We start from the raw sequence: 14,932 nt of genomic DNA, 5'->3' as shown, positions 1-14,932 counted from the left end.
AATCAATAATAAAGGCTAATAGAGCTGCTGCTGTCAAGTAGAGGGATAAATCTCTGACTATGGCCCAGCTGACTCAGGTTCAATTACTGATGATGGCAATTGATGGAGCAGCATGGAAGGGATTGGTGTGCTCACTCAAGATGGGAGAACACTCATTGCCGCACTCCCTAAGGAGTAGCATGGTCTGAAGTAGAGAGTTGTCTTCAAACATAATTAACAAGTGTGGGAGATGGGGAAAAGGTGTGAGAAGATCATAGCAAATATTCTCTCAAATAGAAGCACAGATGAGCCAAACCCTCAGAACACCCTCAAGATTCATGACTGGCCACAGTGAAAAAACAAAGTAAGTCTTGGGAGCAGGATTGGAGAGTAGCGGGTAGACCAGGCGTGGATATTGGATACTGGGGGCCAGGCCAGTAAACATAAGGTCAGAGAGAGACAAAAAATTGTCAGAAAGGCTAATGCCTATAAGGATGCATAAGAAGAGGCAGTATCAGTAGGAAAAAGGCAGTCATTATGCACAAGGGGAGGGTTGGTATAATGGCTAAGGTGTATACTTTGTAATCACAAGGTACAGGGTTTGATTCTCACCTTTAAAAGGAAAATTGGTTAGGCTTAAAATGGCCTACAAGGGCAGCTAACCTAGTACTTACTTATGAACAAACATATGGGTTGGGGTTGGCTTAATGGTTAAGTTGTTTACCTCAACAACACAAGGTAAAGGGTTTGATTAGCTAAGGAAGCATTGCTAGGCTTAAAAAGGCCAGATTGGTTCATTAGACTGGTAATCATCTACGAATCTGTGAATTCCCTCCTTGCCTAGTAAACTCCATGAATATTAGCAGCTACTCATGGGGTCACTACAGAATTCAGCTGTGACTTAACAATAATGAATAGATTAACATTTTGTGCCAGAAAATAAAAATAGGCAGTTTGTGTCTTTCGGCTTTTCCCAGTTAGGGGTCGCCACAGCAGAACTCCAGTCCGCTAATGATTGGCAGTAGATTTTTACATGCTGGCTTGCCGGGCCTAATGCACAATCTTCAATGAAGGAAGGCCCATTCACGCATGTCGACACACAGAAGACGCTCTAGCTGAGAATCGAACGGCAACGTCCAACTGTGAGGTGACAATGCTACCGCAGCACCACCACCGCAGTAAAATAAAAATAGGTAGTGTTTAATAAAAATTATAAGTAAGTGCAGCACAATTTTAAATAGTAAATGAACATTCATGAGCGAGTTTCATCACCAACATGGATTTATGCAGGTGCAACACAACACTATATCATCTCCAAGCAACAAAATTAGTAAGAAGTCACAAGAAAGAAAGAACATTCTAAAATACAAATCCAATATTTTATTAAGGGTGATAAACTTCTGTTTTTAAATCATGGCATTGCACAACAAAATAGTATTATTCAATGGTATGTGAAATGCTAATGGAAGTTTATACATTGTAGATTTACCCTTGTCACCAAACCATACTAACCATTTATCACCTAAACCCTAATGTAATACATTACTTAAATAACTGATTGTGCACGATTACCCTTTTCAGGAATACAACAGCTATTGTTGGTTATAGTATTTGTTTCCAAGCCTCTTGACAGAGTAGAGGGTAGGCCATACAGTGTCAGGAAACCAAGAACCCAGGGACAGTTTGGTAGCTTAACTCCTATAAATCAGAGTGCTTGGTGTTTTAAACAGTTGTGAACAGAAGACTAAGTAAGGCTATGTTTGCTTTTTCTTCTCTTGAAGTACAATTTCATGGTGGGAGTTAAGTAATGAACTGAACTGAAATGCTGCAAGTTTCCAGTATGATATGTGAAAGAAGGAAACCAAAGAAGGCAAATGTGGAATGTTTGAGAAGTATACATCCTTGTGCCTTAATTCACACTGTATCAAAGACTTCATGGGAATCAGTACATAAAAGTCTTCAAGGGAAGATGACTATATTGCCCTTTGCAGTAGAGAGGCAGACAATTTTATCTGAAAGCGACTGCAGACAGAATGATGGAGGAGGAACTGAAGATATAAAGTAAGGGGGTGGGGCCATGGTCCTGGAGAAAGTTCCAGTTATAAAATCTCACAAACACAGCAATAAAGATATGTTAAGTGACACATGCCTTATTTAGAAGACATGCTGATTTTAGTGTCTGCTTGAACCAGACTCCCTTGGGAACACTGGCTGAACTTGGCTAGGCTTGTAAGGACCCTGGGGCCATTAGCCTAGTAACCTCCTATGATCTTATGTAGAAAGGGTGATAAAAACAGAGCCCAAGACACAAAATATATGAAACAAATAATGCTACTATACTTTCATTGCTTGTTCTTCGTTTTTTAAGAATATCATTCAGTTGTGCTTTCTTTCCCTTGGCACAAAGCCTAGCTGCACGCTTCCATCCATTTACACATCTTTTGGGACATGCGGTTAGTTTCAGACAATTAGAAGAGAACTAACTCTTAACAAATCATAAACAACTTGTCATTTATTCTTCCAGCCCTAACAAAGTGAACTTTGACAACCTATTTCTTTCAGTGGACTGCTCCCCAAAGCAAGTTGTCAAATTCCTGTTGTCCCTACGATGCTGTCCTGCAGCAGAAACTATACGAATTGCAGTCCTGGCAGGAGTACCTTTAGATGAGATGATCACCAGAATTTATGCCAGTCATACTTTCTGTTATTTGTGGGAAAGGGGAGCCCTAATGTTTGTCACCAGCCACCAGCATCTTGGCATGTGAGCCAGACTCAGAGGACAGGAAAAAATTGTATTGCATTTTCCTTACCTTTTCCCTGTTACCCGAGTTTGTGCAATCTTAGAGTTGGTATGCATAGAACAGGGATATAAGCTTGAGGGTGTTGCGGCTTTCAATGTTGAGAAGTGCAAGGGGCTTGTACAAAAAAAAATGTTTTGATTAGCAGGCTTCCAAGGTTTTAGATGTTTTGGGTATAAATAATTACATATTGATTAAATAAGATGTTATTATTTATAGTGGGTCTGTGGATAAGCACCTGTTTAATGTGAACTACAGACCATCTAATGATTATCAAAAATCAAGGGAAAAAATAGTCTAGTGCAGGATTTCTATTCAAAGCCATGCAAGGCACCTTGTTTTTTTCAAGCTGATGGTAGATATAGGATTTGCTAATTATTGCTACTGCACTGGAGTAAGAAGGAAAGCAGCACTTCCCAATGTGAAAGCGTCACATCCGAGAGAAAAGTGCACATTCTGCTGCATCAGGGTGGTGAAACACTATTCATCTCTGGAAAAACAGTGCTGTCTAGCAGTACAGTACTAAAATGAGAATGCCAATGAACTATATTATTTTAAATAATGAAAACTGTTTAAAAATAGTGTTGTAAGCAGTCTGCTTATTGGTTAATGCAAGGCAATGTTGTGGTTCTAAAGCTGATGAATATAGGTACTATGTAGCCACAAACACTGCAACCAGTTCTATACTATACTATAGGCAGTGTTTGTAGACTCTGCTACACTGTTACAAATGCCTCTTCCATGAAAATAAATGGCCCAAGAAAACATAGAATACACTCTAAATGATAAAGACAGATGTGCTATCATTCTGGAGTTCCAGGAGTCCCAAAAGTTGAGTCAATAAAATGCGACCCACCCATTTGCCACAAAGCAGATAGTATCAGAGTAGTAAATATAAATCTGTGTTAAGAGCTTATGCAGAGAAAGACAGTTAGTTAGTTAGTTAGTTTGTTCGTTCGTTAGTTGCTATCATCATCTAAATTCAGCTACAGAGAGTGCTATGATATGAAGCCGTGGTGGTACAGCGGTAGCATTGTCACCTCACAGCAAGAGTTTCTCCCATTCGATTCTCGGCTGGAGCGCCTTCTGTGTGGAGTCTGCATGTCCTCCCCATGGTTGAGTGGGTTTTGAAAGACATGCGTAAATGGGCGTGCCTTCGTTGAAGGTTGGGCATCGGGCTGGCACCTTGGCACCATAAAAATCAACTGCCAATCATTAGTGGCCTGGAGTTCCGCTGCGGCGACCCCTAACTGGGAAAAGCCGAAAGAAGAAGAGTGCTATGATGTATTTTACTATTGCCTCAAAGAATTGTGTAGTATTTAATGTCCTTCACGGACAAATGAATTTCATAGGACTGTCCATTGCTGCTCACAACATTTTTGTAATGTGTAGTACAAGAACATGATAACCGAATAAATTGGTTGACTGAATTTTGTTCAGTAAACAATAAGCAATCAGAGCATTTTTGACATGCATCATATTAAGTATCTTCTTCTTCTTTCGGCTTTTCCCAGTTAGGGGTCGCCACAGCGGATCATCTGTCCGCTCATGATCGGCAGTGGAGTTTTACGGTGTCGAGTTGCCAGCCCGGTGCCCAACATTCCACAGAAGGCACACACATGCACACACTCACACCTAGGGCCAATTTAGTGTGTCCAATCCACCTACTGCATGTCTTTGGGATGTGGGAGGAAACTGGAGCACCCGGAGGAAACTCACACGGCCACAGGGAGGACATGCAGACTCTGCACAAAACTGCTTTTATACAGAGTATTTCCCTTTAACTTTTTGTTTCCCAGTGTTTTTCCCACCCATTTCTTACCAGTCATTAGTTTTCCCCATAATTAAGACAATTTCATTCATCAAGACAAACAATCATCCATGCATCCATCAAAGTTATCTGTAGAGATCTACTCCCCCGGTTTCCCCATAGCAACTTGAGCCATAGGACTCCCACAATGCATGCCCAGTACCAGTCACACTATGAAAGCATGCTGTTTGGTGAGAACTCATTCCCAGCCCTGCTGCAATTGCCAGGAAACTTGACCACTGTCAGGTGTCAATCACTCTGCCTAGGATACGCAATCCACTGATAGCCTCCAACTGGCTCATCCATAGGTCATCAGGGTGCAGTCGGCCTTATCCATCTGATTCATGCAAATCATAACTTCGTGTTTGGCAGCTGTGAGTTCATGAACTCTTATTTGCAGGAATGAAGAAAAACACTAGACAATGTATAAAATAATTGACAAAAATGGTTAACAAATCCAGTCAGAGTAGTTGCACTGATATACATTACATTTATACAGCAGTTCTCAGACAATAATAGATAACAGACAGGAGGGAGCAACAAGGGAAAGGGTGGGCTTCTCCATCACACTTGAAACCTGGCTTGCTTCCTACCACAGACTCTCACCACAGGAGGAATGACTAGATAGTTAGGCACCTCAGACAGGAGTAAATAGGTCACAGGACTGGTATCTAACCCATGAATGCCTGGTTCTTGTCCCTGAAGGAATGAATGGGATAGCTGGGTAAAAGCAATAGAGTTATCAGTCAAGTCCAGCAGAGAAGCAAATATATATTTTATATATATATATATATATATATATATATATATATATATATATATATATATATATATATATGGGTACGTATCACTTCACCTAAAACTCATTTCACCAAGACCATATCACCTAAAGTTCATTTCACCTAAAACTCATTTCACTGACAAGTAGTACAATAAGGCAAATCAAAGGTATATGTCCTTTTCCCCACTGTAATGCAATCCTGGTGTTAGTATATATAGTAAGGGGGTGTGGGGGTGCAGCCCAGCCCCCCACCTAGTTGGCTTTTACCAAATAATGTAAAACAAAACCAGACAATGTAAAACCAAAATAAGTGGGGGGCTATGCCCCCCACACACCCCTAACTATATATACTAACACCAGGATCGCACTACAGAGAGGAAAAGGACATATACCTTTGATTTGCCTTATTGTACTACTTGTCAGTGAAATGAGTTTTAGGTGAAATGAGTTTTAGGTGAACTTTAGGTGAATTGGTTTAGGTGAATTGAGTTTAGGTGAAATGAGCTTTAGGTGAAGTGATACGTACCCATATATATATATATATATATATATATATATATATATATATATATATATATATAGATAGATAGACTAATAAAAATGTCAAACTGTGGATATATAAATTTGTTTCTGAGGTCTGTCATTAAATATCATACAAAGCAACAGGAATATGAGTGTGCCTGGAGATGTGGGGCTACAGATGCATTAGGGTGTGGCCATTTGGTCATCACTACCAGAAGAACTGTGATGCCCAGGATCTTTTTCTGATATGAATTAGCAGAATAAATCACTTTTGAGTGACTCAAGTCAATCTAGGTCAGACTACCTGCATTATTGGGTAGGAAATGCAAAGTACCTGATGTTTCCCATTCACCATTACTACCCTTTCACTTTTAATGTTCCACATTTTAGACTGTATCTGTCGAAAGTAAATGCAAATACAAGATGCACATGTGCACATCATATACCTCTCAGCTGTCCATAATTTTCAGGGACGTCCCTGATTTTGACTCAAATTTTAGCTCTGTTCCTCATAATCCCTCCTAAATCTGGTGTCTTTTTGAGAAAAGGTGGTGAATTCCACTTAGCAAATTATGACAATAATTAGAGTTATAGACTTCTTTTACTTCAGAAACTGTACATTAATTCATATGCTCTTATTCTGTTAATGTCTCACGTTAATAGTACTAATATTTTAAAAGTGTCTCTGATTGTCCCTGATTATTTCTGGATTTGTCCCTGATTTTGTTGAGATTTGTCCCTGATTGGTTGAGACCTACACACACACACACACACACACACACACACACACACACACACACACACACACACACACAAAATCATCAAGAAACCAAGAAATTGATTACTAGATATGAACAGGCTGACACCCCTTATATTATGATGTTAGCCTGATATGGTCATCCAGGTAGAAAGGCAAACAAGCAAACCAGCAGCCTGCTGACAGTTAGTGGGACTATTCATTCCAACTAGCACCCCAGTGCATTTCCCACTAATACTATGCCAAGGGCTTCACACATTTCACACGTGTTCATACACTACTGTTTCACCTGGGGCAGCACCATCACCACTTACAGCTCTCTTATTTGTCTTCTGGCTTGTACCATGGTTTCCAGTGGATCTCTAGCTCTTTTCTGCTCTGATTCATACATGAGAGCTAATGTTATCCTTTCACTTCCATGATTCCCTAGGGGAGGTTAGAACCTAACAGAAGTACTGAAGCAGTCATCTCTTTCTAGCTGGACCACTTTGCTATCCATGATTAATGATACATACCTTGCTAATATACGTGAAAGGCAGTTTAAAATGAGATCAATAAAAATGTTAGTAAGATGTATTGTAATATACTGCATATGCTCATTGCAGAATTAAAATGTAAATTTAAAGTTAAAACAACAGGTGGCCCATTTATTTTTGCCTTGCAACATAGACACAAACAACAAGAGGCACTCCATCCAGATATTCTTATAATCTAGGAAGACCAACAGATTCCTTACTTTTCTTCCTGCTGGATCCTGCAAAAGAGGTAATAAACAGGGTTAACAAATATAAACATTTTTCCCAAATACACTAGAAATTCTCACAGATAATTAAAAAGACATGTTTAAAAAAGTTAGCAGTTGCTGTTCTCGTAGTCCTAGATTCCTCCCTTACGTTGGAAAGCAATTTAAAATGTGAAGTATATATATTTTTTTAATAAAATAATGTATTAGACAATTGCATTTAAAATATTTAAATTCCTCTTTTTTGATGTATTCTTAAGAATACTAAGTGACATGCTTAATGTTGCACTTTATGTCATGACTGCCAGTCACTAGGCTACTTGGTCAATGGATTTGTAGCTTGGTATTTTAAATAGGCTCATAGGTGTTTACTATGCAATGACCTCAGTGGTCTTTATAAGCCTAGCCATGCATCCCAAATCTGTGACAAGTTCTGATACCCTTGATAAGTGTAAGCAGGGGTTTGTGAGATGAAACATTTGCAAGTAGGGGCCTGGTAGATGAACCATTCACAGGTTGCCTGGGTCCATTAGAGACATAAGTGCCAAACCAGGAATTAATTTCCTGTTCCCCATCCAGTTGTCCAAGCTGCACCTGAATTGGGTTAGGGAGGAACCCTGCTTCACATAGATGGGGAGCCTGTTCCACAGACGGGATAGTTTCTGGGATACATACCTATCTATCCAGCAGGTCCTATTTATATCACAAGCAAGGTTTAAGTCTTTAGAATGGGTAATTCTGGTACTGTTGTTTTAAGGATATGCAGGAGGTCCATCAGAGTGGGGTCTGACAATGCCCTATATGCCAGGCATAGCTCTCCCCTCAAAAGCCTGTAGGAGACAGAATACAGGGATAGAGCCTTTAGGCAGTCTGCATAGGACATTTTACTTATGCCCTATATTATTTTAGTGAGGAACCTCTGTGGATGTTCCAGTTGTTAGATATGCCTAGTTAGGTACATATCAAAGGGGGTGTTGTACTCAATGATAGGTCTGATGAATACCAAATACAGTGGAATAATGACTTCCTTGGACTTAGATGCCATACCTTTGCGTATAAGTTGTGCAACACAGAATGATTTCCTCACTGCTGTAGACATGTGATGGTCAAAGACTAGATTACTGTCTATGTGTGTCCCTAAGTCCCTGACTACTGGGTCATCTCTAAGGGGTGTGCTGGCAATATGATAGTTACCAGGGGTGGATGACGTCTGAAAGGATACTATTATGCATTTCTTGGCATATAGTTTTAGTCCATGGCTCTGACACCAATTGTCTCAGTCCCTCCTGGAGAATATTTGTCAGTGTGAAATTCAATGACAGCTCCTAATTTGCAATCATCTGCAAATTTAGCAAGCTAAAGACCACTGACATTGGTCTTGACTTCAAAGAAGTAAATTCCAAAGAGGAGCGGTCCAAGGACTGATCCCTGAGGGACTCTACTTGCGACTTGGCCTCTTTGTAGAGGTGGACTCCCCGATTCTAAATTCCTGGGTCCTGTCTGTGAGCCAGCTGGCTATCCACCAGGTGACATACGAGTTTGTACCTAACCTCTTGAGTTTGTCAACAATACCTGAGTGGGGTATCATGTCAAATGCATTGGCCAGGTCAAGGTAGGCAGTATGAACCATTTTCCCCTCATCCATTTCTTTGGTTACCTTCTCAAAGAAGTCCACCAAGCATGATCTGCCCTTGATGAAATGAAACTGGGTTAGGTCCAGTGTCTGGAGGTTTACTATATCTCTATTGATCATTTCCATGATAATTCTTTCAATGGCTTTAGATATAAGACTAGTGAGGCTTATGGGTCTGTAGTTTTCAGGGTCTCTATATAGCCCACCTTTGTGCAGAGGTATGACTGTTGCTGTTCTCCATTCATGAGGCACAAAGCCTGTTTGGAGGCTACAGTTCAATAGTAATTTCAGTGGTCCTGATAGGTCATGTTTCATGCCATTCAAAAGTCATCCTAGGATATTGCCTAGGCCCATTGATGCAGTGTTCTTGGTCTTAGAGAGAGCATTAAGGACCTGTTCCCTAGTGATACTAGAGGGAGTTATATTTGATGGTATTTCCTGTGGGAAGGTTGAGGGGGAGAGAGGGGTAAATTTATCAGCCAAGAGGTTTGCTATATCTTCTGGATCTATATAGGTGGCTTCATTTACAATGAGCTCTGCACACAATTGTGTATTGCCTTTGAGGATGCGGACATAGCTAAAGAATTCTTTGTGGTTGTCCTTGGCCTAGGAGGTCAAACTTACCTCAAATTTGGCATTAGTAGAATTTATTTGTCCTCTGAGTTGTTTGTTTAGTTTGATGAGAGTGCTTTTATCCTGCTGGGTGCTGCACCTCCTAATTTTTGCCATGATTTTTTTCTGTTATACAGCCTATTGAATTTGTGATTCCACCAGGGTGGCTTGTTTTTTAAGTTAGTTCTGTACTTCTTCTTCGTGGGTACAGCTGCCTCTGTGCAGCTATTAACATGCTTGTACAGGGTTTCTGTGAACAGTTCTGCATAGGCAACAGTATTTTCATGGTTTATGGAGGCTTGAAATTTTGCCAGGTTATCATTTAATAGCAGGAGGTTAGCCCCAGAGTAGTTCCTGAATATTCCAGGTTTAGCCGAGGGTTCAGGTTTTATTTTTACATCAAAGGAGACCATTTTGTGGTCTGACCTTACCAGGGAAGACATTACAGTAGGGGGTGTGCAGTACACTCCCATATTAGTGAAGACCAGATCCAGTATGAATGCACCCCTGGTCGGTGTATTGACTATCTGGTCCCGGGAGTTTGTGTTTACAAAATCCAGGAATCTCTGTGCCGAGCCATGTCAGACCCAGAGCTGTTGGACATGCTACACTTAAAGAAATCCCAATCCCTCAGAGCCACACACTCCAGGGATCTAAACCTTGTCATCACAATGAACAAAACATGCTGGAGGGATAGGTTCCTGACCCAGAGACTCCCCAGACTCTGGAATAGACTGCCCACACATGTCAAGCAGAGTGCCTTCTTGGCCCTCTTCAAAAGGAACCTTGACGACTGGATGGGAGATAGGAAATTCACCCCAAGGATCACGTCAGTCGCCCTGCTAGACAGGGGTTCAGGGAAGTAAATAGTGTGGGAAGAAATAGCCAGGGAATTGTTATGGCTAGGCTTGTATAGGCCATACGGCTGATAGCCTAGTACCAACCTATGAACCTATGAACCTGTACATTTGGTGTCGTACAGGATTCCCAGTTAATAGTGGAGTAATTAAAGTCACCCATGAATATTCATTGTTTGTGGTATTTTGTCCGAGGACTGTATCATCTCTTGGTTTATAATAAATATTTAGCTTCAGATTCTCGGCTGGAGTGCGGGGAGTGCCTTCTGTGTGGAGTCTGCATGTCCTCCCCGCAGTTGGGTGACATTCAAAAGACATGCGTAAATGGGCGTGCCTTCGTTGAAGGTTGGACGTCAAGCTGGCACCTCGGCGTTCGTGAAAATCTACTGCCAATCATTAGCGGACCGGAGTTCCGCTGTGGCGACCCCTAACCAGGAAAAAGCCGAAAGAAAAACAACATTTAGTTTCACTTTCCAGCACATGGGGACGGGGGTCAGTGGCATTCTATTGTTATTTTGTTTGATTTAAATGCCTTTGCATAGATTTCTTTATTTCTTTCCTTGTCAATCAACTTGCAAAAACTCCTGTTGCAGTTTTATTACGGTTCAAACATTACATTGTGATATACACTGGACATTTATGTTATTTTTACATTATTCCATATTACTATAATATGTATAAATCTTTTAGGAATTAGTTGTTTTTAGACTATTTGCCAAGTCATTGAATTAATAGCAAATGTAATGTTCTTCTGATCTCTGTCCCATATATGTAACTTGACTAAACACAGAGACTGTTGACATGAAGTCACAGTGCAGGAAGCTGGCAAACTCTCTGTTGCTTTTGTTTACCTCCCATATAAAGGCATGGGAAGAAATAGTGCACAGAAAGGCAGGTCAGTCAGAAGAGTTCCTATGGTTTCCCATATGTTTGTGAGCTGAGAAATTTGGGAATGGGGGAGGAGACTGCTTAAGAACAATTTTCCCACACACACGAGATTCCCTCTGGGAAAAAAAAAGCTACATGCTTGGTCAAATATCATGCTTAAAGTTGGTTAGCTAGGGAGCATCTGCCATCACTTGACTTCACAAGAAACATGAAATGGACAACTCAGCAACTTCTTTAGTCTCAGCCTCACAGGGGTTTGCATATTTTACCACATACCCTGGAACCAAAAGTTGAGGAGTTGACTTTAGTTTCTTTTATTGCAGTTAGCTGCTGTACAAGTTCATTTATTTAGCTTTTTTTGCCTAAAAAACTGTGCCGAACGGTATTATTGTATTCAGCTTTGTATAATGTGTGTATATGTGTGTTTATATGCATAACTCTGTTTGCTAGGGGAATGGAACAGAAAAGAGAGACTGCTGTACTAAACTGTTAAAATGTTGTCAGTACTCTTAGTACATGGGAGAAATTTGGCATAGAAGAAAAAAAATTCAGTGCTCTTTTCAAGATCTGTCACGGGATTTTTAAGATCCACCTGAATAAGCAACCAAAGTAGCCAAGACCTCTATGCAACCCACTCCTTCTTTCCTGGAAGTAAAATCAGTATCCTAAGCAGAGATAAATTGTTGGACAGGAAAACTGGGGGACTATATTCTGAGGCATTTTGTATTGTTATACGGAGGTCATCTTACGAAGCAGCAAGCCATTGTAATCAGAAAGCACAATTCATTAGGGAAGGTGTTGGATGTCTGTTGTCCAGAGGCATGGCAGGGCATTTTAGGCAGCAGAGTGGGAAGACAATGCAAAAATAAGGCGTGTTACTGCAACACACACAGTCCATCACTGCTTCTGTAAAAGTGTGTGTCACATATTCATACACACAAAACTCTGCAACCATTGGCCAAGATGCAAAATATGTCACGTGATTTGTACAGTTTCCAACATTACCGTTTCACAGAACAAGTTTCAAAGTACAGGGTGCATTTACATGCACTCCCAACAAGTGACTTATTTAATCAAATGCATGATATGTCCCACCACAGGTTACATAGGAGAGACAGGCCAGTTACTCAGAACTAGGATGAATGCCCATAAACACAAGCTACTAATAAAATGAGTGCAAGCCAGTATCAGCACACTTTTCCCAGTTTGAGCATTCTGTATCAGATATGACCGTTACGGTTCCTAAAGGACATTTCCCCACACCGTTGGAAAGAAAAGTAATGGAGATCAAGTTCATTCAGTTGTTCAGTCTGACAGTCAGTGGTTTTATGAGATACTTTAATACCTAACATTTCCTTTTGAGCAGTTAACAGTGAATATAAATAAGATATACTGAAGAGAAATATTTTTTTTTCCTTTGGGTAATGAATGATTTGATGAATTTACTCTGAATTCGAAATGACAACTATTTCAGAGTATGAATAGTATCTGTTTAGATTACTGAGATCTATGTTATAGCACCTGTATTTAATTCATGACAAGAGAATATTTACTTTCACATAAGACAGCATTCTGGTCAGATTACTAGTAAGGATAAAATTAAAACTCAGGTAAGGCCTAAATGTTCAGACAGTTTTAAAATTGTAACAAAACTTTATCCAATTCAGCTGTTGTTCAGATCATACTTCTCAACTGTCCAGATTTTCACAGAATATCCAGACTTTTATCTCATATTTTTGGTCTCTTCTGCAGAAAATTTGTGGTGTTCTGACAGATCACTGAGGATTGACGTCACAGGGGATAATTGGCTAGGCTTAAAATGGCTTGCAAGGGCAGTTAGCCTAGTACTAATCTATGAACCTATGAACTAAATAATGAAATACATTTGAGTGTTAGACTTCATAACCTTCAGAAAATGCATGCTGCCACAAAATTGGTTATTCCCGCAACGTTCTAAGTTTGTAAAAGCAATATTTAAAATCTGTCCTTATTTTGGGCCTTTGGCCTTCATTATTTTTAGGCTTTGTCCAGATTTCTTGCTCTCAGAAGTTGAGAGATATGCTTGTACTAGGTAACAACACCATTTTGTTTTCTCTCTCCCTCTCTCTCTCTCTTTCTCCTTCTTTTTCTTTTTCTTTCTTTCTTTCTTTCTTTCTTTCTTTCTTTCTTTCTTTCTTTCTTTCTTTCTTTCTCTCAATTAGCTAAACATTGCCAGTTTAGTGTATTAACTGCATACAACAGCCATACATTCTAACCTTGTTTCTTATTCTCTTGGTAGTCCCTGCCTTTCTCATCACTGTAAACTGCACATTACTTCTAATTCATATTTTCTGTTAATCTCTATCTCACAAAGATTGCTTCTTTAGACAAACAGCTTACAAAGTATAACTGTTTGTTTTCCTTCTCCAGATTTTACTGATCTCCCTACACGTCTTTTGTTTTGAGATTTATTGTCTCATTAAATGTCAGAGCAGTTTCCATCTTCTCTGCACAGTGAACATTAACTGTAATGTAACTTGCCAAACTTTGATTGTATAGCATGTCTTGAAACACACACACACACACACACACACACACACACACACACACACACACACACACACACACACACACACACATGCACACTGTCTCTGAGGTGCAGCATGTTTTCCACCCTAGCATTTTTTCAAGATTTTTTTAGCCAATTAGAAATGAATAATGTACTTCTTTTCTATGCACAAATGAATTGACATGCATTATATTTAACATCAGTAATATAATAACTCCTGACAGAAGGTTCAAGTCAGCTGGAAAGCACGAGTAATTGCAAAACCTGTGTTGGTCCATTGAATGTTATTACATCACATCACATCTGTGTTCCAGTGACTTTGTGTTTTCTACTAGTGGACCAACAAGGCATTTTTTTTCATTTTTTTCTTATATTTATACAAAGGATGTGTTTACCTGAATTATTTTGTCAATAGCTAAATATGTCAAGTGTATATGTGCATAAGACAGTAAAACTTTTTAAGCACAGCATGATGTACTCCACGTGGTTCTGATTAATTAATTATTTGTTTGTTTATTTATTTATTTATTTATTTATTTATCTATTACAGCTTGTGATGGACAACACTGGGGCCTTACTTGTAAGGCATCCTGTAACTGCAAAAATGGAGCTTTGTGTGACCCTATGTCTGGAATCTGTATCTGTCCACCTGGATACCATGGCTCCTCGTGTGAAAAGCGCTGTGATTCGCGGACATATGGGAAGAACTGTCAGCTTCAGTGTCGGTGTGAGCAGGGTGCAGCTTGTCATCATGAGACCGGAGAATGCCACTGCCCTGAGAACTACATGGGAGCACTGTAAGTATACAACCACATAAAGAGAGAATGAATTGTCACAGATTGTAGCAATAATTAATTCCAATGCCCTGGACCAGCTCATTCTTACCCCCACTATAGGTAGCAACATCCTTGACCTGGTCATTACTAACATGGGCGACCATTGCTCTATACCAATAGCCAACTCCTCCCTGGTTAGATCCGACCACAAATTAATCACCATGGAAAT

At 39.9% G+C, this 14,932-nt stretch overlaps 1 protein-coding gene across 1 annotated transcript in view; it reads left to right on the top strand.

Annotated features, from left to right (window-relative positions):
• LOC122808226 (multiple epidermal growth factor-like domains protein 10) overlaps positions 1-14,932 on the top strand; it is a 693,858-nt gene that overhangs the window by 363,301 nt on the left and 315,625 nt on the right. Inside the window, exon 6 of the mRNA XM_044079188.1 lies at positions 14,478-14,724. Within this exon, the coding sequence (XP_043935123.1) occupies positions 14,478-14,724 (247 nt within the window). The remainder of the gene's footprint in view (positions 1-14,477; positions 14,725-14,932) is intronic.

Source organism: Protopterus annectens, chromosome 8.part0, assembly GCF_019279795.1.
Source record: "Protopterus annectens isolate FY-2018-M chromosome 8.part0, PAN1.0, whole genome shotgun sequence".
Taxonomy (NCBI): domain Eukaryota; kingdom Metazoa; phylum Chordata; order Ceratodontiformes; family Protopteridae; genus Protopterus; species Protopterus annectens.
This window is presented reverse-complemented; position numbering and strand designations above follow the sequence as displayed.